At 41.4% G+C, this 26,881-nt stretch overlaps 1 protein-coding gene across 5 annotated transcripts in view; it reads left to right on the forward strand.

Annotated features, from left to right (window-relative positions):
• The window catches only part of ATP2B2 (ATPase plasma membrane Ca2+ transporting 2), a 399,625-nt gene that overhangs the window by 347,943 nt on the left and 24,801 nt on the right, over positions 1-26,881 (forward strand). For all 5 annotated transcript variants that reach the window (XM_027864051.1, XM_027864046.1, XM_027864048.1 and 2 more), the window contains exons 15-18: positions 10,504-10,683; positions 11,723-11,810; positions 19,536-19,642; positions 22,658-22,849. In XM_027864051.1, coding sequence (XP_027719852.1) covers positions 10,504-10,683; positions 11,723-11,810; positions 19,536-19,642; positions 22,658-22,849 — 567 coding nt within the window. The remainder of the gene's footprint in view (positions 1-10,503; positions 10,684-11,722; positions 11,811-19,535; positions 19,643-22,657; positions 22,850-26,881) is intronic.

A 26,881-nucleotide genomic window follows, 5' to 3' on the forward strand; every position in this document is an offset into this window, starting at 1 on the left:
ATTGATTAATGACTTGATGTAAACCTGAAAAGAAGTCTCTAATGAAGTTCCCTGGTGCTTCATTCTCTTCCTTGTTCTGTTGTTCACCATTTTTATCCATGGCTTTGATTAAGGCACAAATAGACTACTCATCAGATTTGTAGATGACACAAAACTGTCAGGGAAAGCCTAAAGAGGACAACAAAGCTATGATTTAAAAAAAAAAAAAGAATCTTGGCAGGCTAGAATGATGGGCAAATTTAATGAAATAAAATGCAAAATATAAGATGGAAGAGATCTAACAAGAGACAGTAGAGAAAAAAATGCAATGGTTGTTGAACTTGGACAAATTTCATATATGGAAGTAGGGAGTCTTGATAAATATAAGTGGTAGAAAATTAGGAGTTTCTCTCCATCCTGGATAAGGTAGATGGTTGTCTGAATATATCTTGATCAGACTCCATCTTTGTGATTGTTTTTGAGTTCTGGTCACAACATTTTGGGAGAGATTTTGACAACCTGGGCTAGGCCACTATTATGGGGACCATGTCCTATAAGTATTGGTTTAGGGAACTGGAGTTGTTTATCATGATGGAAAGAAGACTTGGGAGGAATCATGATCTCAATCTTTACACTCTCTGGGGGGCTGTCATATGGAAAGATTAGGTTTACTTTGTCCTCTGAGAGAAGAGCTAAGATCAATGAGGGTAAGTTTCAAAGAGGCAGATATGGTCTAAATATAAGAAGGAATTTCCTAACATTTAGAGCTTCTTACAAACAGAAGGGGCTGCCTTGAGAGGTGAGTTTCCTGCCACTGGAGGTGTTCAAGCAACATCTGAGCATCCACTTTTGTTGTAGAAAATATTTCTGTTCAAGTAAAGATTCACTTAGATGACCTCAGAGGTCTTTTCCCTCCATAACGTTTTGTAGGTCTCAGAGTTGTAGTTCAGGAAAGGGACTTAAAAACCTCATTTTACAGATAAGGAAACTGAGTCCCAAAGAGGTGAAGTGATTTGCCTCTGGTCACAGAAATGCTAAGAAACAGAATAAGGGTCCTAGTCCAGATTTTCAGACTTCAAATTTGGTGCCCTTTCCACTACACTCACTATCCCTGATTTTATGTCACCTTAAGTCCTGTCTGGGACTCAGTTTCCTTCTAATCCATGGTCTCAGTCCTTCGACCAAGCAGCATTGGATCTATCATCTAAAGAGTGAATCAAACCGATATCTCAGAGAACTCGATTTTCTTATTTAGAAAACAATGATCTAGTAGATATGACTAACTACCTGATTAAAAAAAATATTTGTTGGCCAAAAACAATTAGAATCATCGAATTTTTAATTCACAGGATCATTAAAACCATAGGATGCTAGAGTTGAAAGGGACCTTTGAGATCAATCTGGTCCAACCCCTTCATTTTACAGGTGAGGAAACTGAGGCCAAGAGAGGTGACATGACTTGCCCAAGGTCACACAGCAAGTTGGTGGCAGTGCCGGGACTAGAACCCAGGTCTCCTGATTCCCAGGCCAGTGTGCTTTTACCTGATTGTTTCTGAAATAGAACAGATCAAAGTCCTGTGCCTCTTAGATGTTAGAATTTTACTTGGTTTAAAAGTTGGAGAGATCACAATCCAGTAAGCCTTATTCAGAGAGAGGGAGGTAGGAAAGTGGGGAGGTGAAAATATGTGGGACCCCTTGGAAAATCCTGAATTTCCCTTCTACCCATCTGTGAAGATCTTCTGTTCTTTTGTCTGTGTGCGCCTTCTCTACATACGTAGGACTAGTGATGTTGCTTTTAATATAATAATTTGTGTCTGACTCTTTTATATATAACCATTCTTTTCTCTTGCTGTTTTTGTTGCCTATGAGATAGTGTTTTCTCAGCTAACTAGAATCTTGAAGCATAGTAATAAGAACTCTAGAATGCCTTATTTCTTTTCAGGTATTCAGAATTTAAGACCTCAATGTACTGAAATAGGTAACTGGAAACTCATTTGGTGAATATGGGTGATCTTGAAGGTGTATGGAAGTTTGATTTTTGGAAATTAACTCATATTTTCCCTTTGACTTTCATGATAATTTCAGAGATGTGTACCTGTAGACCTCCCCTCTCGCACCCCTCAAAAAAAGGGAGCAATTTCAAAAGAAAAGAGCAAGAGAGAGGAAGAAAAATAAAATCTATACTGTAGCATCCTTTTTTCAATCACATATTCATAGATTCAAATATTAAAATGAATCTTTCATAAATTTGTATAATAAAGCTCATGCTGTATCCAGGTTTACCACATGAAGCCCACCTGTAAACAATCATGTATTTAAAAGGTAACTATGGCAGTAGCAGCAGTAGTAGAAAGCAGTAGTAGTCGTGGTGGTGGTGCTACTATTACTACCACTAATAACATAGTTCTCTTTTAAATACATGCTCATATAAATATAAATTATGTAAATGCTACGTAGTAGTATCACTAGTACTGCTACCACCACCACCACCATCACTGCTGCTGCTATTGCTGCTGCTGCTACCACCACTACCACCATCACCACCACCACCACCACTGCCACTGCTACTGCTACTATGCATTTATAGTGCTTTCAAGTTTGCAAAGTGCTTTACAAAAATAATTTCATTTTATCCTCCCAACAAGCCCAGGAGATAGTTGCTATTGTTACCCCCATTTTACAGGTAAAGAAACTGAGGTGGGCAATGGATGAATGAGTGCCTTGCCCAGGGTCATAAACCAGTGCATCCAGATTTGAATGCAGGTCTTCCTAACTCCAGGTCTAATAATCTATCCGCTCTAGTACAATCTAGGTAATAGCCCATTAACCCCATATTAGCAGTCATTTTGTGTCAGGTTGTATAGTAAAACTGAAAGCATAGAATCTGTGCTGGATGATAGTTTATGACAGGAAAGGAAAAGCATTATCTTCGGTGTATAACGATTCTTTTGTGGATGGGTTATTTGAATAACCCTTCATCTGTGCCATTTCCATAGGACTATTGATTTAGTGATGAAAGGGACCTTTGAGACCATCTAGCAGAACTCCTTCATTTTCTAGAGATGGAAAGTGAGGCCCTAGACAAATGACTTGCCCAGGAACACATAGATAGTAAGTAAAGAGCCAGAATTTGAGCCCAAGTTCTATGGCACCAAACTTAATTCATTTTACATTGATATTTCCAATCAGCCCTCCAGTAGCTTTCTTCTCCATACTAATTAAACATCTTTAGTGGAAATGGCCAGTGAAAATGCATAATTTCCATCATTTTCTTGATTTTTAAGAAATATTTGACCTGGTAGAACAAAAACAAAGGTTTTCCTTTGGCAAAAAATTTCTACTTTCCATAGGCTAAAAGTTTATAAAATTAATACCAGGCGTGACCACAGAGATCACTTTGTTCATTAACCTGCTCCACATTCACATCAAGAGAGGAATAAAATAAGATACATGTTTACCAAGGTTTTCACCAGTGTCATGGAGGACCTCCTATATAGAAAAGAAACAAAAAAGATTCTCTTTTGGTGTTATGGCAGCGTAGTATGGTAGAGATGGCATCTTGGAGCCAGGAAGACCTGGTTTTGAGTCTGGCCTCTGATCCATACTGGCTGTGTGATCTTGGGTAAGTCATTTAAACTCTCAGTGCTCTAGGCCAATGGTGTCAAACTCAAAAGGAAGCAGGGGCCTTTAAACTGTACATGAGAATCCCTGTGGATCACATACTGACTTAAAAAACCACATACTTACACCATCAATGTTTAGTTGCGTTTTAATTCGTTTTGTCAAGTATTTCCAATTGCATTTTAATCTGGTTCAGATCACACTCAGGAGAGCTGTGGGTGGAATGGACCATGTGTTTGACATGTCTGCTCTAGGCAACTCTCCAAGATCATAAGTTGCAGAGAAGGTGCCACTCTACATTGGTAGAGGAAGTTCCTTATTGGCAGTGCCCTATGCCATTGAATCACAGGCCTGATGTCTATTCATATCACTGTTGAGGATATCAGAATGATCCTGTTTTACTGAAGACATTGTACTCAGCCATAAAATTTTACAATTCATCCTCAGGAAAATATATAATTATTTAAAAGAAATCAGTCTAGTCATTCACTTCAGAAAAACGAGATGAAAATGCCTCTTATTCTGATTATGCCATGTTACTGATTGTATAACTCCTTGATTTAGTCCATCACCACATATATTTTGAACTGATGGTTTGTTGGACAATAATTTAGGGCCAGAGTTAAGTTGGTTGGTTGATTCTTTGTTGTCCTTCGTTCTTGAAGAGGATTCTTGGAGAGGACCCAAATGACATCACCATGTTAGAGTCAAGTTACAATGTGTCCAACTGTGGCTGATCAGACCAACACGAGCTCGGAATGCTCTACCACAGGTTGGGCACAAATAGTCCATGTGAGCATTTGGGGTGGATTCTCTAAATTTGTGCATCTCACATTTCTTTTGAACTACTTCAATTCTGCTTTGCTTACAGAGCACAGTGCCTTCTTGATGTGGATATACCACGCTAGGCAGTCCTTTGCCTTCATCTCCCATGTCATGTAATCAATTACAAAGTTCTTCAGAGAGAACCAGAATTAAGTAGAAGGAGACTGGCCTAGATTACATTTGGCAAATCAGGAAATGCCATGATCTCTAAAGAAACAAAACTGCCAAAGCCCTCAATAGTAATATAAAAGAGTTGGTGAGTTTGAAAGGGGTAGATTATTATTGATAACTTATGCATATGCATTAGTATGAAACATCAGAGAAAGTTATGACTAGAAAAAGGAGCCATGTAGAAAGAACAAGAGGCAATAGGTGATCAACCCTCGTGCTCCATTGGTACCCTCAAGATGAGACCTAAAGGAAGGCTTCTGACACATTGTAGGGATCTTAGATCCTTTCAAGAGAATTTATAGAATAACTGGATGATTATCACCTTGGATTCGTTGGGGTTTGGAGTGTACTAGTGAAAGCAAAAGTCATCCTGATGATTATGTGCTTTGATGCTTTCATGGATCCAGTATTTCATTGATGTGGGTATTTCCTCCCCTGTTAATAGATTGAAATCCATTGACTTATCCTGTGTGAAGCTTGCTTATGTCATTCTAGAAATCTTCCATAGAGAATTTGTTTATGGAAAGATGCTGGTGTCTCTTAATATTTCATGGATATCAGCCGTCATCTATCACTCCTGATAACTGCACTTGGCATCGTACCAGGCATGTAGTAGGTGCTTAACACAGGGCTTGTTCCTTTCTCCCCTTTCTTTCTCCTCTTTGAGACATATGTGATGATGATTCTCATGAACACGGCATGTTGGCAATATGCCGCAACCTACTTACGCCCACCTTGCTACTTTCCACTGACTTTTGGTTTGCCTGAAATTTAGATTCTCCTGAGATCATATTGTTCTGTGCTCCATAGCTGTGAGAAAATAATTGTTTTAAATAAATGTTAGATTGAAAGCACTGTCATCCATCTCATGAACCTTTTCCTATTTATTGATCAGTCCAGTTCATCATCTATTTGCTGTGCCTGCTCAAGATGAACTAAATCAAACACTTTCATGTCATAATGTAGTTGATAAGCAATTTTTTTATCCACTTGGTTTTCCCTGTGTGGATTGTTAGGCCTTTTTCTTTTGAGTAATCACAAATGTAGTTGAGGAGGCCCTAAAATATGCCCAACATCAATGAAATCAGCATTAGATTACCTGAAAACAGAAGCTTCTGGCACAGTTTTTTTTTTTCATCTGTGGGGAATCCTTCTTGTCCTTGAACCTATAAAATTGGAAGACTTAGCCACAGTTTGAATGCCTTTGTACTGTGAATTTAGCTTTTGCATATATTTTCTAAAAATTGGGATTTTGGAAGATATTCGAGACTTCACAGACTTCACGCCTTTCCCACCACTCCTTCCTCTTTCAACAATGCCTTGGTTCTAAAATGAGATCTATGGAGAGTCCAGAGAAATTAGCATCTGATTACTGCAGCTCCAGGCAGATTCTGATAGAATTTCATCCTTTCCACCTCTCCAATCCCTGCTAAGACTAATTGACAAGGGTGATCAGTGGTTAAGCATTCCTTCCTTTACTTTCAACAAAACAAAATCTTTCCTATTCTTCAGCTGCTTAGTTCAAGCCTTCAGGGGAATCTCCTGAAAATCAGAGGGAGGACTTTTACAAAGACAACATCAATTACATATTTATTCTGCAAAATTAGGTTGTGGGGGTTTTTGAGGGGGAGGCATAACTGTGGCTCCCAGCAGCCCCTACCTCATCTTGGCAGCAATAATTATATGCTGCTTTTGTTTTTCATTCATCTTCACATTCAAAACCATTTATGCTCTCTTGGATTAAAAATTATTATGAGTAAATTTGTCTTGAGTGAATGTATTCTCAAAGGTAAATTGAAAGATGGTCTTATTTTCTACCAATGCTGTGCTCAGGGTCTTCTCCAGGAAAACTAAACTGAGAGGACTTCTCCTAGTTTCATGCTGGTGGGGATGGGGGGAAAGGAAGGGAACAAACATTAATTAAATTCTTACTGTATGCTAAGCAGTTTACAAAAATTATCTCGTTTGATTCACACAACCTTGAGAGGAAGGTGCTATTATTACCACCATTTTACAGTTGAAGAAACTGAGATAGGAGTTAAGTGACTTGTCCAGCGTCACATGGCTGACAAGTATCTGAGGTCACATTTGAACTCAGGTCTTTCTTACTTCAGGCCCAGCACTCTATCCAAGCTGCTTAATTAGGAGGGGAGAAGGAGATGTTCTGGTGCTTAGCAGAAGAGAGGAGAAAAAGAGGGGCCCCCCCCCCCCACCACCACAAAGCCTGATGAGGCAGCATGGTAGAGATCAGGATTATGAAGACCTGAATTTGAATCCCAGCTTTGCCTCTTATTACCTTTCTATCGGTAGGCCTCGGTTTTCTCCTTTGTAATAAAAATAGCTGATATTGAGAGCTAGGGATAGGGCCTGGACCTTTGGTTTCATTAGGAACTCCCATGTAAGAACATTCTCTTAACCAATGCAGATCTCTGCAACTTGTCTTAGGGGGTTTCCTAAAGCTCTGAGCAGTAGATGACTGGTCATGTAGCCATTATATGTCCAAGGTGGTCTTCCTTGCTTCAAGGCACGATCTCCCTCTGGATGGTATTCAAGTAGTGCTCCATAGCCTCCATTTCCCCTTCTTAACCCCTAAGATGAGGGAGTTGGATTCAGGGGATCTTAACCTTTTTTGTATTATGGACCCCCTTTGTCATCTGGTGAAGCCTATGGACCTCTTCTCAGAAAAATATTTTTAAACGTAGAAAATCAAATACGTAAGGTTACAAAGAAAACTAGTTGTCCTGAAATGCAGTTATCAAAATGTTTTGAAAAATCAAGTTTACAGCCCACCCCGTCAGGTAACAGTCTCTGGATTAGATGATCTTCAATGTCCCTATCAGCTCCTGATGCTCTGAAATCAACACTTTAGAGATCTGAGGCCTATATACAAACCATCAACTCATCATCTTCCCACAGACATTCACCCCATCATAGGATCATAGAACTTGACCTGGAAAAGGCCTGAGGCCAGTGGGTCTGACTCTCTCAGATGAGACAGATGAGACAACTGAGTCCCATAAAGATTAAGTGACTTGCCCAAGGTCACACAAGTATTAAGTGGTGGAGTTGGGACTCAAACCCAGGTTTTCTGACTCCAAATTCTGTTCTTTTGCTACTGTACTTCACTGCTGCACACAATGGCCAAAGGATAGGACTACCTCATCCTTCAGACTATTTTCAGAGTTCTTTTCCAAGGTCTTTTAAGCCTTCTTATGATTTTGTGGATAAGAATTGTTGGGAGAGGAACAAAGGCACACAAACAGTATGATTTACTTTTTGCCAGCACTCCTGAGTGCAAGTCACTTAATGTCTCTGAGCCTTAGTTTATTCATCTTTAAAATGAAGAGAAAAGGAGATGGGAAGAAGTATTTGTATACCACCTACTATGTGCCAGGAGCTGTGCTAAATGCTTTATAATCAATATCTCATTTGGTCTTCCCAATAACCCTGGGAGGTAGGCGCTATTATTATCCTGATTTTATAGTCAGGAAACTAAGGCAGACGGAGGTTAAGTGACTTGTCTGGAGTCACATAGCTAGTAAAAATCTGAGGCGAGATTTGAATTCAAGTCTTCCTGACTCCAGGCCCAGCACTCTATCCACCATCACCCCTGGGGATAAACTCCATGACCTCTAAAATCCTTTCAACAGATGCAGGTCTGTGATCCCCCTAGAATGGCCCTGATATTCCCTCATCACCACCAGCAGAGTGGATGCATTGGAAAGAACACGAGACTTAGAATTGAACATCTGGGTTCATACTCTGCCTATACCATTGACTAACTGTGTAAACTCAGGTAACTCATTTCTCCATGGTAGGCCTCAGTTTTCCTCTCTTTAATAATAGTAGCTGGCATTTATGCGGTGTAAGATTTCCCAAATGCTTTTCATAATCATCTCACTTTATTCTCAAAATGCTCCTTTGAGGTAGATGCTACAGTTATTATTTTCCCAATTTTCTGGCAAAGGTAACTGAGAAAATATTAGTAATTTTCCCAGAGTTCCCTGACTAGTACAGAGACAAGATTTGAACCTATTATCTTCCTGAATGGGGGTCTGGTCTGCTAAGTCTGGAGATGTGAAGAGGCCTGCCTTAATAGCTCTTAATGGAGCCTGGAAATTGGGTCTTTTAATTTTTATTCCTTTCTCACTCTGTGTTCTTTCTTCTGCAACAACTTGCCTCTTATTAATAATGACATATATTAATAATAATAACATTAAAGGGCAGTTAAGGAAGGATGCATTAAATCTTTTTATGATGGAAAATGATAACACACATTGCATTTTATTGAACATAAGGGGACCAATTTCATATTCCTATTCCCCCAACGTCATGACAGTCCTGACGACCAGAGACCCAAGGAAGCAAATTAATTTGAAAAAGAAAATACAGACCGAGTAAAATAATCAGAACCAGGACTGTAATTTATACAATAACCACAAGGAAAACAACAATGAAAGATGTAATAACTGATCAATACAACAGTAAATCCTAAACTCAGAGGACTGACACATGCCTCCTGCCTCTCAGCATCCCACCCATAGGTATGGAATGAGGCATACGTATATCCTCACACATGGCCAGTGCACTGATTTGATTTGCTCCACGGTACTTATTTGTTAGAAAGGACAATTCTGTAGGGGCTCTAAACTGAGCTGTCTTTGTAAAATGAGTGCATCAGACTAGAGAATCTCTTAGGGCTCTTTCCTATTCTGATATTACATGATTCTGAATGAGTGGTTGGGACATGGATGTGTAGGGAGAAGCAACTGGACTTAGTATCTGATTGGTTGTGGGGGGGAGGGGGATGAGTTGATGATGACTCTAGTGGAGAGAACATTGCTGCATGTTGTCAGAAAATCATCTTGTTTTCAAAGTTCCTGTGCTGCTGGCCAGTTTTTTTCTGTTGCTTTCTACCATTTAGGAGGTTTTGTGACATTTCTTCCCCTCCTTCTCCATGTAACACATCTGTGGTTTTTTAAGAAAAGAAAACCTTTAGAGGATGTTTTGTCTCCCGATAGCTCTTGTATCTTAAAGGCTATCCTGGTACTTGACCTGAGATTGGCACCCTTCTCATTGTGGTCACCGAGGTTCTAGACAACTCATCTTATGGCATTCTGACAGCAGGAGAAAGACTACACCAGCTGTCAGAAGCAAGTGTGTGTCTTTTGTGTGACTGGCCATCAGCCACCAACTTTCACAAGGTCAACACAGCAGGATGTTGACCACCCAGACTGTTGAACAAATCCCATTAGTGGTCAGGTGGTTAATGGAGGAGAGTGGTCGCAGACTACTAAAAATCAGAGTCCTGGCCCTATCGCTGACCAGTTGTAGCAGCTCCCTTCTATGGGTCTCAGTTTCCTCTTTTGTAAAATAAGAATTAGGTGGTCTCTAAGTCTCCTTCAGCTCTAAAACTCAAACTCTAAATAGGCAGCATTCAATAGTGGATGACTTGGAGTCGGAAGGACACGGATTTAAACTGTACTTCAGATACTTACTAGTTTTGTGACCATAGGCAAATTACTTAATTTCTCTGTACCTCAGTTTCCTCATCTGCAAAATGGGAGGCATTGGACTCCATTTGCCTCCAAGACTCCTTTCTAGGTCTCAAATCTATGATTTTTGATCTTTGGCAAGTGAGTCCCAGGCTTTAACATTTTAGGGATTCCTTGACCCCGATTTTAGATCAGAAAAAGGTTATTGTGGGGCTCCAAGGTTACTTTGCACCCAAGAAAGGAACTCTCATCCCCACCACTCTCTTCCCTTCACCCTGATCTAAGAATCACCCAGAACATGAAGGCACAGTCTGTCTGGAGCTCCCTCCTTGGCATTCAGTTTGACAACCGTTTATTGTTCAAGGGTCGTGTATGTCTCATGACTTCTTGTTTTGGCTCCAACGTTCCGCAGGTCCCAGAAGCCATAAGGAAGTGCCAACGAGCAGGAATCACCGTCCGCATGGTCACTGGGGACAATATCAACACTGCCCGGGCCATTGCCATCAAGTGTGGCATCATCCACCCTGGGGAAGACTTCCTCTGCATTGAGGGGAAGGAGTTCAACCGGCGAATCAGGAATGAGAAAGGAGAGGTAACTCTAAGTCTAGGTCTCTGAAGAGACGGCCATTACTATTAGTCAAATTGTATTCAGCTGACCTTGGAGTGGGTTGTAACCCAATCCTGGGCAACCTCTTCTCTGCCTTAGTTTCCATATCTTTAAAATGGATGATTGTGTCATAATAGAAAGGCCACTATCTTTGGAGCCAAAGGACCCGGGTTCAGCTCTCACCTTTGATACTTAATACCTATGTGACTATGAGCAAGTCATCCATCCTACCCGAATTTTAGTTTTTCCATCTGTACAGTGATAGGGTTGGATTAGATGGTTGTGAAGTCTTTGGATCCTATGCACTCTAAGGCTCCTTCTAGCTTTAAAGTTCTGTGATGCCCAATCATTGTGTATCTCTGCCTTGGCAGGCTGGGCACAGTTAATACCTATTGGCTGTGGGCATCGCTAACCACATGGGAGCCACAGAGGGTTGAGGGTATTCCCAATTCCTTCTCCTCTTTTGTCTGTCCAGTTAGCCTCCACCTTTGCCCGTTTCATTCTCCCATACCACATCCTCCGGTACCAAGGCTGAGATTAGCTATTACCCACCTTCCTGGGCTCCAAGGACCCCAGCCCTGAGTCACGGAACCTGAGAGTTAGAAGGGGTCTCCACAGCCAACTAGCATAGCCCATACCTAAAAGGCATCTCTACTATACCTGCCGAGTGGTTGTCCTGTCTCTTCTTAAAGACCTTCCCGGAGGAGGGAATGCACCACCTCTCCAGGATGTCCCATCCCAATTCCAGAGAGCATCAATGGTTAGCAGTTGTTTCCTGATGTGAAGCCTAAATCAGTCTCTTCAAAACTTCTACCCTTCACTCTTGGTTCTGCCCATCGGGATCAAAAAAACAAATCTGATCCCTCATGCACTCAACAGTCCTTCAAATGCTGAATATAGAAATCCCATGTCTTCCAGTCTTCTTTTCTCCAGACTAAACATGGCCAGTTCCTTCTACCACGTCTCGTAGGACATTGGCTTACGGGTCTTCACTCTCATAACCACCCTCTCTTCCCTTTTCCAGATTGAACAGGAACGAATAGACAAAATCTGGCCCAAACTGCGGGTCCTCGCTCGCTCCTCCCCCACAGACAAACACACTCTGGTCAAAGGTAAGGCATTGGATGTGGATGCTCAACCCCAGGGGGGGTCTGAGGCTCATGGCTTCATCTTGGATCAGACAAAAAAGTGGTTCTGTTTCCACTCAGGGACTAAGGCAGTGGGACCTCATGGGTCTGCAAATCTCATGGAATGGGGAGCTGGGGAATGAGGATGTTTTACAAGAGATTCACTGTACATTGGAGTGATTATCAGATCACAATCTTTCGTAGTCCTAGGAAACCCTCTAACGATAATCAATTGGTCATTCAGCAAACATTGTTGCCTGTTATTTATCAGACACTGTGCTAGGCACATTGAATAATACTAAGACAAAATGGAAGAAATCCTTGACTTCAGGGAGCTTATATATACTGGGGAAAAAGTTACAGTAAAATGAAGGAATTTTATTTTTGGCTCACTCAAGATTTTGTATTGGTTATGGGTTGAGACAGAAGAGAAAACAATGCTAATGAGGCAGAGATGGTGAGATGCCCCACGGTGTAGTGGCCACCATTTTCTAGACAGGGAGCCACAATTCCTGGGGTCTAGTTCAAGCTGTCATGCTAATGACCAGTGTGACTGTGAGTAAGCTACAGTCCCTCCTTTGGTATCACTTTCCTCAACTACAAAATGAGGATGTTGGGACCAGGTGATTTCTAAGGTTCCTTCCAGCTCTGACTTTCTAGGAACTTTAGCCATAGCCAGGAACAGAGTAGTTAAAGCCATTGTTTCCTCTTTTCTCCCTCCACGAACACTTTCTCCATAGTTGTGTGGCTGCAGGAATGAATGTCTTTTGGAATGCTCACATTGTGTATTGTGGCAGAGGAAAGGCTGCAGTGGAGTACCGTTTGAGTCAGCCTAATTGAATCTTGGAGTTTGCTCAGAATCCTAGCTTCGCTTTTCACTCTCTGTGTGACTTCAAGTCATTTCACTGCTCAGGGTCTAAGTCTCCTCCTCCATTAATTGGGTGGAAATATTATCTTCCTTGCTTGAGTATTATGAAGACTGAATGAGATATTGACTGTGAAAGTTGTTTGAAAAGTACAAAGAGTAGAGTAACACTATAACAGAAGGCATTGGAGTATAATTCTGGTGTCAGGGGACCTGGGTTCAAATTTCTGTTCTGCCATTTAGTGCCTATATGATCTTGAATGTATCAACTCCCCTGCCTGGGCCTCAGTATTTCCATCTGTAAAATAAAGGGATTAGACTATTGTCCCTTCCAAATCTGAATCTATAATTATATGAATGTCCCACAGAAAAAGAAGGAATTTGTTTACTTAACTCCTTCAAGTCCTGTGTATGTTTCAAATCTACTAAAAATTACAAGGGGAATTAATTTTTTTTCATTGCGTTGTATCGGTACAAGGGCTGAGAAGCCATATAAGCTTCTGTAAGCAGTATCAAGTTATATTAATAGCATCGGATTTAGGGGATCTTGGGGCAGCTAGGTGGTTCAGTGGATAGAGCACTGGGTCTGGAGTCAGAAAGACTCCTCTTTCTGGCCTTGTACACTAGCTATGTGATCCTGGATGAGTCACTTAACCCTCTTTGCCTCAGTTTCCTCATCTGTAAAATGAGCTGGAGAAGGAAATGACAAACCACTCCAGTATCTTTGCCAAGAAAACCCCAAATGAGGTCACAAGGAGTCAGACATCACTGAAAATGACTAAACAACAACAATATTGTGTTATATTTTTATTTATTTTGTTAAATATTTCCCAGTTACATTTTAATCTGGTTCAGGCCTTAGGTATGTTTGACATCTCTGGTCTAGATGACCCTGGAGATTCCTTCCAGCCCTAGATTTATGATCCCTTGGTCACATAATTGTTTGAGGCAGTTTTGACTTCTAGTATGCTATTCTCTCCTTGGCATCAACCTGCCTCTCGTCTGATTTCTGCTACCAGGTAAGTCACTGATCCTTTCTGACCCTTAATTTCTTCCTATGTAAAATGGTAGAAGTTGGGATAGATGTCCCAGTTTTGTTTCTCTGCACAGAGGCCCTGTTTGAAAGGATTGGGTTCCATGCTTAGAATGTGGCCAGGAGACTCCTGAAATGCCTCAGTGTAACTATCGCTACATCTTCACATTTGATCACTCAGCAGGTTTACTTTTGATCTTCCTGCAATCCAGTAGTCATGCACGTATCTGAAGCCTACCTTATCAGCAGAAAGGGTCTGCAAACCCGGGTGGTGCTCCTGCGTGAAAGCTATATTGTTTGTGCTCCAAAGGGTGAAATTCAAGGTCTGACTGGTGGAGACTTTGATCTCAGTGCAAAGTAGAAAGGACTTCCCTTGGATAAGAAAATGAGAGATACACCTTCTGACTCATCTGCTCTATGTTACCTTGTTGGGAATCTGAGCTTCCCATTGAGCTGATGGGAGCCCCTGCATTTTTTATTGCATGTGGTGTGAACTATTGTTTTTGAAAGGCATAGAGATACAGCGGAAGGAGGACTGGATTTGGAATCAGAGTACTTGGGTTCAATTCCAGGCCTTGCTGTTGACTATGTGACCATGACCAAGTTGCTGAACTTGGTCTAGACGACCTCTGAAGACCCTTCCAAATCTAAGCCTCAATTTCTTCATCTGTAACTTAAGATTATGAATCCAGCTTACCCCAACTAGGTGATTGTGAATAAGAAATTATTTAGCATGTACTATGTGTCAATCACTGTGCTACGCACTTGGGATACAAGTAGAAAAGTGATACTTTCCCTGCTCTCAAGGAGCTGACATTCTAATAGGGAAAGACAACATATAGGAGGGTCAGCTGCAGGGCAAAGTTCAGTTGTCCTTAGGATGCAGCAGCAAAACAGTTGGCAAGGTCTGGAATCTGGAGAGCACAATGGCAGGTAGATGATAATACACATAAAAACACTTTGTGAAATGTAGAGAGTTCTGTACCTACCTCAGGACTTGAACAATCTGTGGCTTCTCCCAGGTACAAGAGCCCCATTTCCTGTTGCATATGGCGAATGATCAGTATCTTCTTGAGTTTTTATAGGAAAACAAACAAACAGAAAATATCCCCTAATGGCCACTGTCCTGGTGATTAACCTCTCTAAACTTAGCCAGGGTGGTCTTTGGACAACAAATATTTCCAGCTTGGTGTAGGCTTTTCAGGGCCTGGGTTCCTTTCATTAGTATAGCTTTTGAGAGCCCAGAGAACTGGGTACTGGTAGAGAATGCTGGTAGAGAAAAGCACTTTACAAATAAAAGTTGTTATTCATCTTAAGAAGGGTCTGCCTGACTGCAGTGCTTGGGAGAAGCCTTGAAATGGCTTTGACCCATCTGTACCACAGGGTTTGACCTTCCAGCTCTGTAGCTCTGAAACCATAATAATTCACTCCTCCGGAAATAATCAGGCCTGAAAAAAATGAATCATGACTGGGAAACTTATCGATGCCCCCCAAAAAAGAGTTTAATATTTTAAAATGGGTAATGGGTGGTTGGCTTTAGAGTCCACATTGAAATGAGAAGTAACTTGCTTAATGAGTCACAGGACAAGGGTCCCCAGTAGGTCCATGATAACTTATGGGTCAATCTCTGAGTCAAATCTGGTTGATCTCTGAGACAATTATTTTTTTTTCTTTCTTTTTTTTTTATTTTTAGTTTTCAACATTTACTTCCACAAGATTTTGAGTTCCACATTTTCACCCCATCTCACCCCTCCCCCCACCCCAAGATGGCGTGCATTCTGAATACCCCTTCCCCTAGTCTGCTTTCCCTGCTATCTCTTCCCCCCTTCCCCTTTTATTTTCCTGTGGGGCAGAATAGATTTCTGTACCCCATTTCCTGTATTTCTTATTTCCCAGTTGCATGTGAAAACACTTTTTTTAAAACATGTGTTTTTAAAACTTTGGGTTCCACATTTTCTCCCTTCCTCCCTCCCCACCCACCCTCATTGAAAAGGCAAGCAACTCAATATAGGTTATACATGTGCAGTTATGCAAAACACTTCCATAGTAGACATGCTGTAAAAAACTAACTCCATTTCCCTTAATCCTATCCTGCCCCCCCATTTATTCTATTCTTTCTTTTGACCCTGTCCCTCCTCAGAAGTATTTGCTTCTGATTACCCCCTTTCCCAATCTGCCCTCCTCTCTATCATCTCCATACTCTCTTGTCCCCTTCCCCTCCTCTTTTCCTGTAGGGTAAGACAGATTTCCATATCCAATTGAGTGTGTATTAAGGAGTATTCCTCCTTAAGTCAAATCCTATGAGAATAAGATTCACTCATTTTCTCTCACCTTCCCCAGGTTCCCCTCCACTGTAAGAGCCTTTTCTTTTCTGTTTTTTTTTGTGAGATAATTTACTCCATTCTACCTTTCCCTTTCTCCTTCTCCTAGTATAATCCTCTCTCACCCCTTAATTTTATTCTCCAGATATGACCCATTCATCTTCAACTCACCCTGTGCCCTCTATCTATCTACCCAGCTATCTATCTATCTCCAACTACCCTAATACTGACAAAGGTCTCATGAGTTACAAATATCATCTTTCCATTCAGGAATGTAAACAGTTCAACCTTAATAAGTCTCTTATGATTCTCTTTCCTGCTTACCTCTTCATGTTCCACTTGAGTCTTGTATTGGAAAGTCAGATTTTCTATTCAGCTCTGGTCTTTTCATCAAGAATGCTTGAAAGCCCTCTATTTCACTAAATGACCATTTTTTCCCCTGAAGAATTATACTCAGTTTTGCTGGGTAGGTGATTCTTGGTTGTAATCCTATCTTCTTTGCCCTCTGGAATATTATATTCCATGCCCTGCAGTCCCTTAATGTAAGAGCTGCTAAATCTTGTGTTATCCTGATTGTGTTTACACAACACTTGAATCATTTCTTTCTGGCTTCTTGTAATATTTTCTCCTTGACCTGGGAACTCTGGAATCTGTCTACAATATTCCTAGGAGTTTTCCTTTGGGGATCTCTTTCAGGAGGAGATCGGTGGATTCTTTCTATTTCTATTTTGCCCTCTGGTTTTAAAATATCAGGGCAGTTTTCCTTGATCATTTCTTGAAACATGATGTCTAAGCTCTTTTTTTGATCATGGCTTTCAGATAGTCCAATAATTTTTAAATTCTCTCTCCTGGATCTATTTTCCAGGTCTTTTTTTTTTTCCAATGAGATATTTTACATTGTTTTCTAATTTTTCATTCTTTTGGATTTGTTTTTCAATGTCTTGGTTTCTCATAAAGTCACTAGCTTCCAATTGCTCTGTTCTAATTTTTAAGGGAATATTTTCTTCAGTAAGTTTTTGGACTTCCTTTTCCATTTGTCCAATTTTGTTCTTTAGGGCATTCTTTTCTTCATTGGCTTTTTGGACCTCTTTTGCCATTTGGGTTAGGCTATTTATTAAAGTGTTATTTTCTTTAGTATTTTTTTGGGTCTCCTTTAGCAAGCTGTCAACTTGCTTTTCATGATTTTCTTGCATCACTCTCATTTCTCTTCCCAGTTTTTCCTCTACTTCTCTTACTTGCATCTCAAAATCCATTTTGAGCTCTTCCAAGGCCTGGGACTGATTCATATTTTTCTTGGAGGCTTTGGATGTAGGAGCTTTGACTTTGTTGTCTTCTTCTGGTTATATGTTTTGATCTTCTTTGTCACCAAAGTAAGATAATATAGTCTGACTCTTTTTGCGCTGCTTGCTTATGATCCTAACGAATTACTTGAGTTTTAAACTCTTGGTTAAGGTAAGAGTCTGTTTCCAATGTGGAGAATGTACTGTCCCAAGCTTCAGGGGTTTGTACAGCTGTTTTCAGAGATACTTCTAGGGACCTGAAAAGTGTCAGTTCTTCCAAGGTGCTATGATAAGGGGCGAGGTGTTTCCTCTCCACTGCCACAACGAGCTCCACCACACCAGTGTTCCTTCTCGCCCCAGGACTGTCCCTCAGAACTGTGACCCAGATCCAAGCATGGGCAAAGCAAGAGATTCCTGCCTCAGCCCTGGCAAAGAGATCCTTGCAATCCCCCTCTGATCAGCCACTCGATTCCCCCTCAGTCTGTGGGCCAGAAGCTCAGAAGGCAGCTGCTTCCCTCGGGGCAGCTGAGATCTAGCTTCTTCTCTCACCGCAGTAACAGACTTTTCCCACTGACCTTGTAAGTTGTCTTTGGCGTTCATGGGTTGAGAAGTCTGGAAACCACCACAGCTGCCCACAATTCAGTCCTCTGAGGCCTGCTCCAGGGTCCCTGAGGCCTGCATGCCCATGCCAAACTGTGCTCCTCTCCCAGTCCGGCACAATATACCTTACTAATCAGCCATCCAGGTTTTCTTGGGCTGGAAATTTGTTTTACTCTGTTTTTTTGTGGGTTCTGCTGCTTTAGAATTTGTTTAGAGCCATTTTTTGTAGGTATTTGGAGCGCTTTGGGGGAGAGCTCTAGCAAGTCACTGCTTTCCCTCCGCCATCTTCCAGTCATGATCTCTGAGACAATTATTAATAGACCAGACCTCTCTTGTCATTTACTTCAGTTGTGTTTCCACCCTGGTCAGTAAAGAGCCCTATAGATCAGGATCCCATATCCTCCCCCAAATTCCATCAACAGTGCCTTCAATTTAATGAGTCAGTCCATCGACAAGCATTTACTATGCATCTACCATGCACCAGGCACTTGACTGTGTACTGGGGAAGCAAAGATAAAAATGAAATAGTCCCTGCCCTCAAGAAGCTTATATTCCATCAAGCAAAAAACATATGCATGTATAACCAGGGATAATATATCCAGAGCTGAAAAGGATCACAGACCATAGGCTTGTAGGGTTGGACTATTCACTGAAGCATAGAGAGGGTCTGATGCATGTCATAGGACCATAGCATAAGAACCAGATGGGACCTTAAAGGTCACTTGGTCCAACCACCTCATTTTGCAGATGAGGAAACTGAGGCTAAGTGACTTGTTGAGGGCTACATAGCTAATAATTCCCTGAGACAGGATTCAAGTTTAGGCCTTCATAAAACTCCCAAGTCCAATGGTAGTGTCAGGATCAGGATTTAGGATTTGAACCCAGCTTCTCTGATTCCAAATCTGATGTTCTTTCCATTAAGAAATGGTGCCTTTCTTGTTCTTCCTGTGGTTAAGATCCCTGGGCCTTGCTTTCTCCCTCGCTTTGTCATATTGTGGCTGTATACCATGGTTGGTGTTCCTTAAAATACCCACATAAAAAGAGGTGTAATTAAATAAAGCACAAGAGCATTAGCAAATTTAGACTCTGTTTTGTTCCCATTTCCAAAGAACCAAACTATATATAGATCTCTTTTCAAAATCATTTTCAGACTCATTCAATCTGAACTCATCATTCTTTAAAGGGACCAATAGGATGTCAGAGCTGGAAGGGATATTTGAGTTCATCTAATCCAGTATTCTCATTTTAGTATGCCTTCAGTAATTTTAGTGATGAAGGAATTGAGTATGGGGGGTTGGGGTGGGGAATGACTTGCCCAAGGACACCTAGCTAGTTGATGAATCAGTCTGGTATAGAAGGTGGATGTCCAGACTCCTAGTTCACTGTCTACTAGACCACCATTCTATGCCAGGTGATGAGCTAGAAAGAGCATTAGGCCAGGGGTAGAAAGACATAGCTCCTACCCTTAGCTTTGCTGCTATCTCTCTGTGTGCCCTCGGGCAAAATGGGGCCACTTCTTTTCTTGACTATTTTAGGTAATATTGTTAAGGGGTGTGACAGACAAGGGTCCTCATGTTCCTTGCTCACTCCAGGCTTCTTCCCTCTCCACAGGCATCATCGACAGTACCCACACGGAGCAGAGACAGGTCGTGGCCGTGACTGGGGATGGGACTAATGATGGACCAGCCCTGAAGAAGGCAGACGTTGGCTTTGCCATGGTATGGGCATGAGTTGGCCTCCAGAGTGCACTCACCCCTTTTATCTGCTGAGAGATCCAGAGTAAAATTGAGTCAGCCTTGGGGGTCCAGAGTTTTCTTCAACCAATAGATCTTTATGAATCACTTCCTATGTCTTTAGACCAAAGCTGGGCATAAGTGGGTACAGAATTATCAGATATGATCCTTGACCTCAAAAAGCTTACATTCCACCTGGGGAGACAAAACTAATGCATTTGGAGCAATTAGAAAACTCCGCAAGAAAAAACACAGTCAGCTACCTTGCGATATATTCCAGACCAAAAAATAGAGATCTAGAGATAGCTAGCTAGAAAGATAGATAGAAAGAAAAAAAGAAAGAAAGACTAGCAATCAGTCAGGGAGCTTGGAGTTCTTAAAGAAGACTTCACAGAAGGGATGTCTTGAAAGATAGGGTATCATTCGGATACGCAGAGAGGAGAAGGAAAGGCATTCTGAGTGAGGAGATGGCAATGAGCTTGATTTGCATGCTGATGTAGGGCAAGGAGTGTTGGAGTTAGTAAACCTGAATAAAATGAAAAGTGAATGTGAGGGAGAAATGAAAGAAAGGTTTTCATAGGTTAGGAGGAGCCTGGTTGTGGAGGAACTTGTTCTCTAGTTATTGTTTCAATATTATTCAACAAACATTTATTGAGAGTCTACTGTGTGCTAGGTACTAGGAGAGAGAGAGAGAGACAGAGAGACAGAGAGTCAGAGAGAGACAGAGAGACAGAGAGAGAGAAGGAGAGAAAGAGAGAATTTACATAAGACATAGTCCCTGTATTTGGTGAGTTTAGAGTCCAACATGGGGAATGTCTAGTCCTCCCATAGCCAGCCTAGCGCCATATGCAATTAGGCACCGGCTCAATGTTTTCTCAGAATGGTGAAAGAAATTTAAATGGAAGCAAGTTCCTCTTCATCATGAGACTGCACTGATGAAGTATCCACATACCCAGTTGTTAAATGTAGCATGCTGCTCAATGAATGAGGCAGAGACAGGCCTTCCCCCTTTGGAAGATAACATACAAATAGGACAAAGGCAGGTAGATATGAAGAATAAACACAACTGACAAATATATTTAAATATTTAGATTATTCTAAGCCCATGAGCACAGTACCTTTGGAGGAGTAAATTGTCAAAGGGAGTGCATAGGCTAGTGATCATATTTGCTCCATTGAATTGTGGAAGCCTTCTCAGAGGATGTGGAGTTTAGACATGTCTGCCTCCTTTTGTACTCAGATAGGCTCAGGCTCCATAGTAGCTGAAGAGAGCCGCCTTCCCAAGATGGAAATGGGCTTCTGGACTCTCACAGGGCTCAAATGTGCTGTGCCTATGGTTGAAGGCTGCCTATGGTCCCCACAATTTCCTAACACAGAGACATACCTTCTTCAGGTGGCTCTCCACTGTTCACTTGGTCAAATCCTGTATCTGTCAGTTGGACATTGAATCATTTGCAAGCTTAGCAGTTTTATGCTGAAGTTCATCCATGAAGGAGAGAAGAGCAGCTCTAAATTCTGAAATACTTCAGTCACAATTGTTGGTTTTATCAGAGTAGAAGTTGAGCTTAAGACCAACCAGGAGTGGGGAACAAAGATTTGTTCTGTAAAATTTGGATTCAGTCAAAAGGCTGCACTTAAGGATCTGGAAGGCCACATGCAGCCTCAAGGCCTGTCAGACCCAAGATATTGTATTTTGGTGGTGTATTGCCATATAGGAAACCATATGATATAAGCATGTGCTTTGAGAGTCAGTACATGGGTAGGGAACTTTCCATGTGTCTTAGACAGATAAGTACATGTGGTAGAAAAAATGGTATGCATATGTAGGTGGTTGAGTGTTTCTCTGTGGGCAGGGGTATATATCATGTGGATAATGTGTGTTTTTATGTCGAAGCAAAAATTGTGAATGTAGGTGTGTGGGGGTGAGTAGATAGAAGAGATGACTGAGAGTGTTTATATAGGGGACTATACAAATGAGGAGTAAATGATTCCATCTTATTAGTGGTTGTGTGTATCTTCTGTAATAGGATATATAAAGGGGAGGGGATCTATGTGTGGCAGGACAGTTGGGCTATGTGTAGGTAGCTGGGCATATCTGTGGGGGAGAGACTCATCTCTGTGTGTATGTAGGGGTTGGGTGATGCAGTGAGGTGTGTGTGTAGGTGTGCACATGCATGCATAGGCTGCTGAGCATGCCTGTAAGCAGTAGATGTATTCACCTTTGTTTTCTGGACTGCAGCAGTGTGATCTTACAGCCAAGAGAGCTGCCAAGCCCTTAGGCCCACATTGAAAGAGGCTCACTGTCCAGAACTAGGCAGGTGATAGTCTGGCCGTACTCTGCTCTGGTCCGCCATTTCTCGAGGATCATGTTCGGCCCTGGGTGTCACATTTTGGATGGATGTTGATAAGCTGGAGAGAGTCCAGAGGGAGGTGACCTGGATGGTGAAGTGCCTCAAGTTCATGCAGCATGAGGACTGGTTGGAGGAACTGGGGATATATAGCCTGGAAAAGAGAAGATTTATGGGAGACATGATGTCTGTTTTCAATTACTTGAAGGAGGATGAAGGAATATATTTTTCTTCTTGGTCCCAAAAGGCTGAAAAAGGAGTGATGGATGGAAGCTGTAAAATATCACATTTAGTGCTGATGGTCAGGGGAACAAATTCCTCACCGTGAGTGCTCTCTGGAAGTAAAATGGACTTCCTTGGGAGGTTGTAGGTTCCCCCTTATTGGAGGCTGAGAAAAGGCTTCATGGTCACTTGCTGAGTATGTTGTGGAGATGATTCTTGTTCAGGTATGAGTTGGGTCCCTTTATAACTCTGAGATTCTGTGGGCACAGGCACGAAGGGGCCTCTCGTGCCTCTGTGGATGTGCATCCCCGCATGTGTCGGGGATGTCTGTATCCAGCAGCAGCTCCCAGGTTCCTGTAGCACAGAGGTCCTTCCTTGCTTCCCTGAATATCCTTGACCATCCTTCTCTTGTTCTCTCTCTTCCTCCCAGGGAATTGCTGGTACTGATGTTGCCAAGGAAGCTTCGGACATCATTCTGACAGATGACAACTTCAGCAGCATTGTCAAGGCGGTGATGTGGGGCCGCAATGTTTATGACAGCATCTCCAAGTTCCTGCAATTCCAGTTAACAGTCAATGTGGTAGCTGTCATTGTGGCTTTCACGGGTGCTTGCATCACACAGGTAAGCTCTGGTCACGTTACCAGGCACATCCTCATTTCTATTAGAGAACTGGGAAAGGAGATGGAAACCGTGCGTACAATGCATGGGCTGCTATAGTATTTCTTGATTAATATCCCCTCTGGGTTCTTTATGTTTTACTAGGGTTGACTTAAGTGTAATAGGATAGGATTTGGGGAAGTTGAGGCATCATGGCAAGAGTGGTAATATCAGCTGAGAAGGAGAAGAAGGAAGCAGAGGTGTTTGTTAAGCATAACCTCGTGTAAGTGGGCCAAGGACCCAAGCCTGCTCCTTCCTCCGGTATCAAGTGTTTGGCAACAAAACTGGGTCTTTAGAATGTGTCGTAGAGGTATTATTCTCCCCTGCGCTAAATAAGGAGAAATGTAGGGCTGTGGGGCTGTTGGAATTACTCTTAACCTGAATGGCATCCCCGATATTTGAGATATTTGAGCAGTGAGCAGTGCTGTTCTCCCTATGGCAGTGAGTTTCTCATATTTACTGACTATAAGTGAGATAATCTGGCTCAAAGTGAAACCTGATAGGACAAACCATATTTGAGCAACCTTGTTTTTAGTGGACCACATGCTACTTTAATCACTTTAGTGCCTGGAAAGGGGCTAGGAGGTTGGGGAATGACTAGAACTGTGGAATAAGAGAGTCCACGGTGCTCTTTGGGCTTTCTTCTACTCGGGGAGTGAAGAGTAGCAGAAAGGTCCAGCCACCAGGTGGAGGTCTGGGATTCAATACCCCTAAGCCCAATATCAAGAAGCAGATGACAGGTGATCAGATAAAGGTGAGAGGTGATCTCAGTATCAAAATAAGAAACTCACAACTAGATCTGAGAGGGGGACTCGTGGTCAATAAGGACTTCGAAAGTTCCATCCTCAATAACAGATGAGGGGCTGAACCAGATAGAAGTGGGCTCGAATAGTTGCACTCAAGGAAGGGCCTCACAGGCCTTCCATCCTCCATAACCCAAACTTCCTTCTGCTGGAGAGCTTCCTGTGACACCACCCCTTTATTAACCTGCATTGGAATCTATGGGGCAGTAGACACTGGGAGTCTGGAGACTTGGGGACCAAGTTTCTCTTACCCTTTATTTTACCTCAGGTAAGTCATTTAATTTCTCTCAGTTTCATCATCTCTTAAATGGGAATGATATCTCCCTCGAGGATATAAAGATGTAATAGTGGCAAAAGTGCATTGAAAAATATTATGTTAAGGAAATTTGTCACTGAAATCCATAAGAAAATATAACTAGTCCTGTGTGGAAAAGCTTATTGGCTGCCATTTTGTTTCAAAATGGTGGGGTGACCAATAGATCTAATAGAAGCTGTGTCTCCATTCCTTTCAGTCACTGTCTGAAATTTGAGGGGGAAAATCATTTTCAAAAATTATTGGAAATGACTGCCTGAGGCCAAATTGATTCGTAGACAAATGTGAAACATTCTTCAGTTGAGCTGAAAGAGAAATCTTGTTAAGTGATTAAATATGTAGCCACTACCCTTTTTGGGAATTTAAGGACCAACTTGAAGTGAATGGCAGTTAATTGGAATGTGGGCTTTTAAATAGTATGGACTCATGAGCAGTCAATGTAGAGTAGCCACATCCACACTCCACCATCTTCTACACAACCAATTTCCAAACTTTTCACTCCTCCCCCATGAGCAAAAAAAGTAAATTTAGGCAGGGATCTAACACATACATTATAATATATATATATATATATAACACATACATTATAAAAATATGTAAGAATAGAAATGTTTAAATGTTTTAGTTGGAGATGAAGATGAAATACTATTATTAACATATTTTTACATATTAGTGGCATAAAATACTTTCACTAAAATTATTATTAATATTTTGAGTAAAAGCAATGTGATTGAATATAATTAATCATTGTTGACTATCCTGATATAACAAATTATAACATAGTCATTTCAAAATCTTTCTAGATTTACAATAAGTTCATATCTTTGGCTTTAATGATGGTCATCCCTGAAAAAGATAATTTGAAAAGTTCCAAAGAGAAGTAGGGCTTCAGTGACTGTACTTACCAAAGCATGACCCTCATCTTTCAATCTCATCCACCGCGCAAAGTTCGTTGTTGAAATTTGCCTAGTAAATTTCCACCTTCCCTGGCGTTCATTAGCTGTTCTTACAAACTCATCCCAAGGTGTTGTGTTTTTACCTTTTTATCAAATGGTTCAAAATCCACTTCAGCTCTTTATTTCCACAGATTTTTATACAGATCAGAAAATTCTATGATAAGGCAAAGCAACAAGCATTAATTAAGCACTTACTATGTGTCAGGCAGTGGCTAAGCACTGAGGATGCAATTAAAAGACAAAAGAAAGGCAGCCCCTGCCTTCAAGGAGGTTACTTTCTTTTTTCTTTTTCTTTCTTTTTTTTTTTTTGGCTAGGCAATGGGGTTAAGTGACTTACCCAGGGTCACACAGCTAGTAAATGTTATGTGTCCGAGGCCAGATTTGAACTCAGGTCCTCCTGAATCCAGGACTGGTGCTCTATCTACTGCACCACCTAGCTGCCCGGAGGTTACTTTCTAATAGAAGAAGACCACATAAAAGGAAGCTGAAAAGGGTGGGAAGAAAAGAAGGAGATAAAGAGGATGTCCATGTGGGGAAGAATGGTGTCAGAATCCAGAGAGAACAAATCACAGCCTAGAAGGGAAAGTACGCCCAAGGACAGGCTTCATATTGCTGTACCTAATATCTCAAGGCATAGTCTATTTTAGGGCAAGTTTCCTCATTAACTACATTGAATGTAAATCCATATTTTAAATAATCTTTTTGGCAATTTTGAATCTTTTGGGCTGACTTCTTGTCAGATTTGATTGGCTCATTGTTGTTTTGTCTCATAATGAGGCTTCCAAAGAGCTCGTCCTAGGAGTAGGCATGTCAGCTCAGCAATTCCTTGTTGTTTGCTTGTGCTAACAAACAATAATTAGCATTATCATCAATCCATGATTTTTTCCCCCACAGGAATTATTCCAAGTCACTTGCTCATTTTATAACGGCTGGTTTATTCCAAACTCGATAACAGCACCCCAAAAGTCACCTCACTGCACACTTATGCTACATTGTGTTATAACATGCTGAAAGTAAATGAACAAGGGAGGGTGCCACTATCAACCCCACTGTGTTGGGGAACTCCCACTCTTTCCTCAGGATACCACAGGTACCCCACGACTAACATACAAATTGAATTAGCACATCAAGGTCAATTTACATATTAAATGCTAGTAAAGCTTAACTTTTTAAAGATACAAAATAAAACTAGATTTAGTATTTTCTTCTTGTACCCCAATGAATCAGTGTTTTTGTGCACCATGCATTGCATGCATCTCATCTTGGTGACCACTGACCAAGAATGTTAAATATGTAATTTTTACTTCATACTCTTAAAAATTTTTCAAGAGCCCCTTAAAGAGCTTATGAGGGTTATATCTACCAAATTATGTACCAAGGGGAAATTATGTGTTGTTGTTCAGTTGCTTCAGTGACGTCCACCTCTTTGTGACCCCATTTGGGGTTTTCTTGGCAAAGATACTAGAGTAGTTTGCTGTTTCCTTCTCTAGTTCATTTTATAGATGAGGAAACTGATACAAATAGGGTTAAGCAGCTTGCCCAAGGTTACACAGCTAGTAAGAAATTATGTGCCATGTTGAAATTAAAACATCTTAGTATTATGATGAAAATACTTCTGACCTCACATGTCCCCTGAAAGCACTAGGGGAACCCAAGATCCGCTGGGCTGGAGGCTAGAAAAGAATTTCTCCCTTGGTTTGCTTTATGCTACATGTCAGACACAGAGCAGAACTGACTGATTGGTCATCCAAGCCATCCAAAGAACTCACCCTGCCTTTCCAGATAGCGCTGGGGTGCATATTTCCCCCCAAACTCAAGGGTAGATTCTTTCACTAATTGTTCCAGGATGATGACCAGAATTCTCAGCTCTTCTCTTCTTGGGTTTAGCATTGAACTCGCATACCTTTAAAGTCTTTTGCAGCTC

Source organism: Vombatus ursinus, unplaced genomic scaffold, assembly GCF_900497805.2.
Source record: "Vombatus ursinus unplaced genomic scaffold, bare-nosed wombat genome assembly UNPS02014773.1, whole genome shotgun sequence".
NCBI classification, from domain to species: domain Eukaryota; kingdom Metazoa; phylum Chordata; class Mammalia; order Diprotodontia; family Vombatidae; genus Vombatus; species Vombatus ursinus.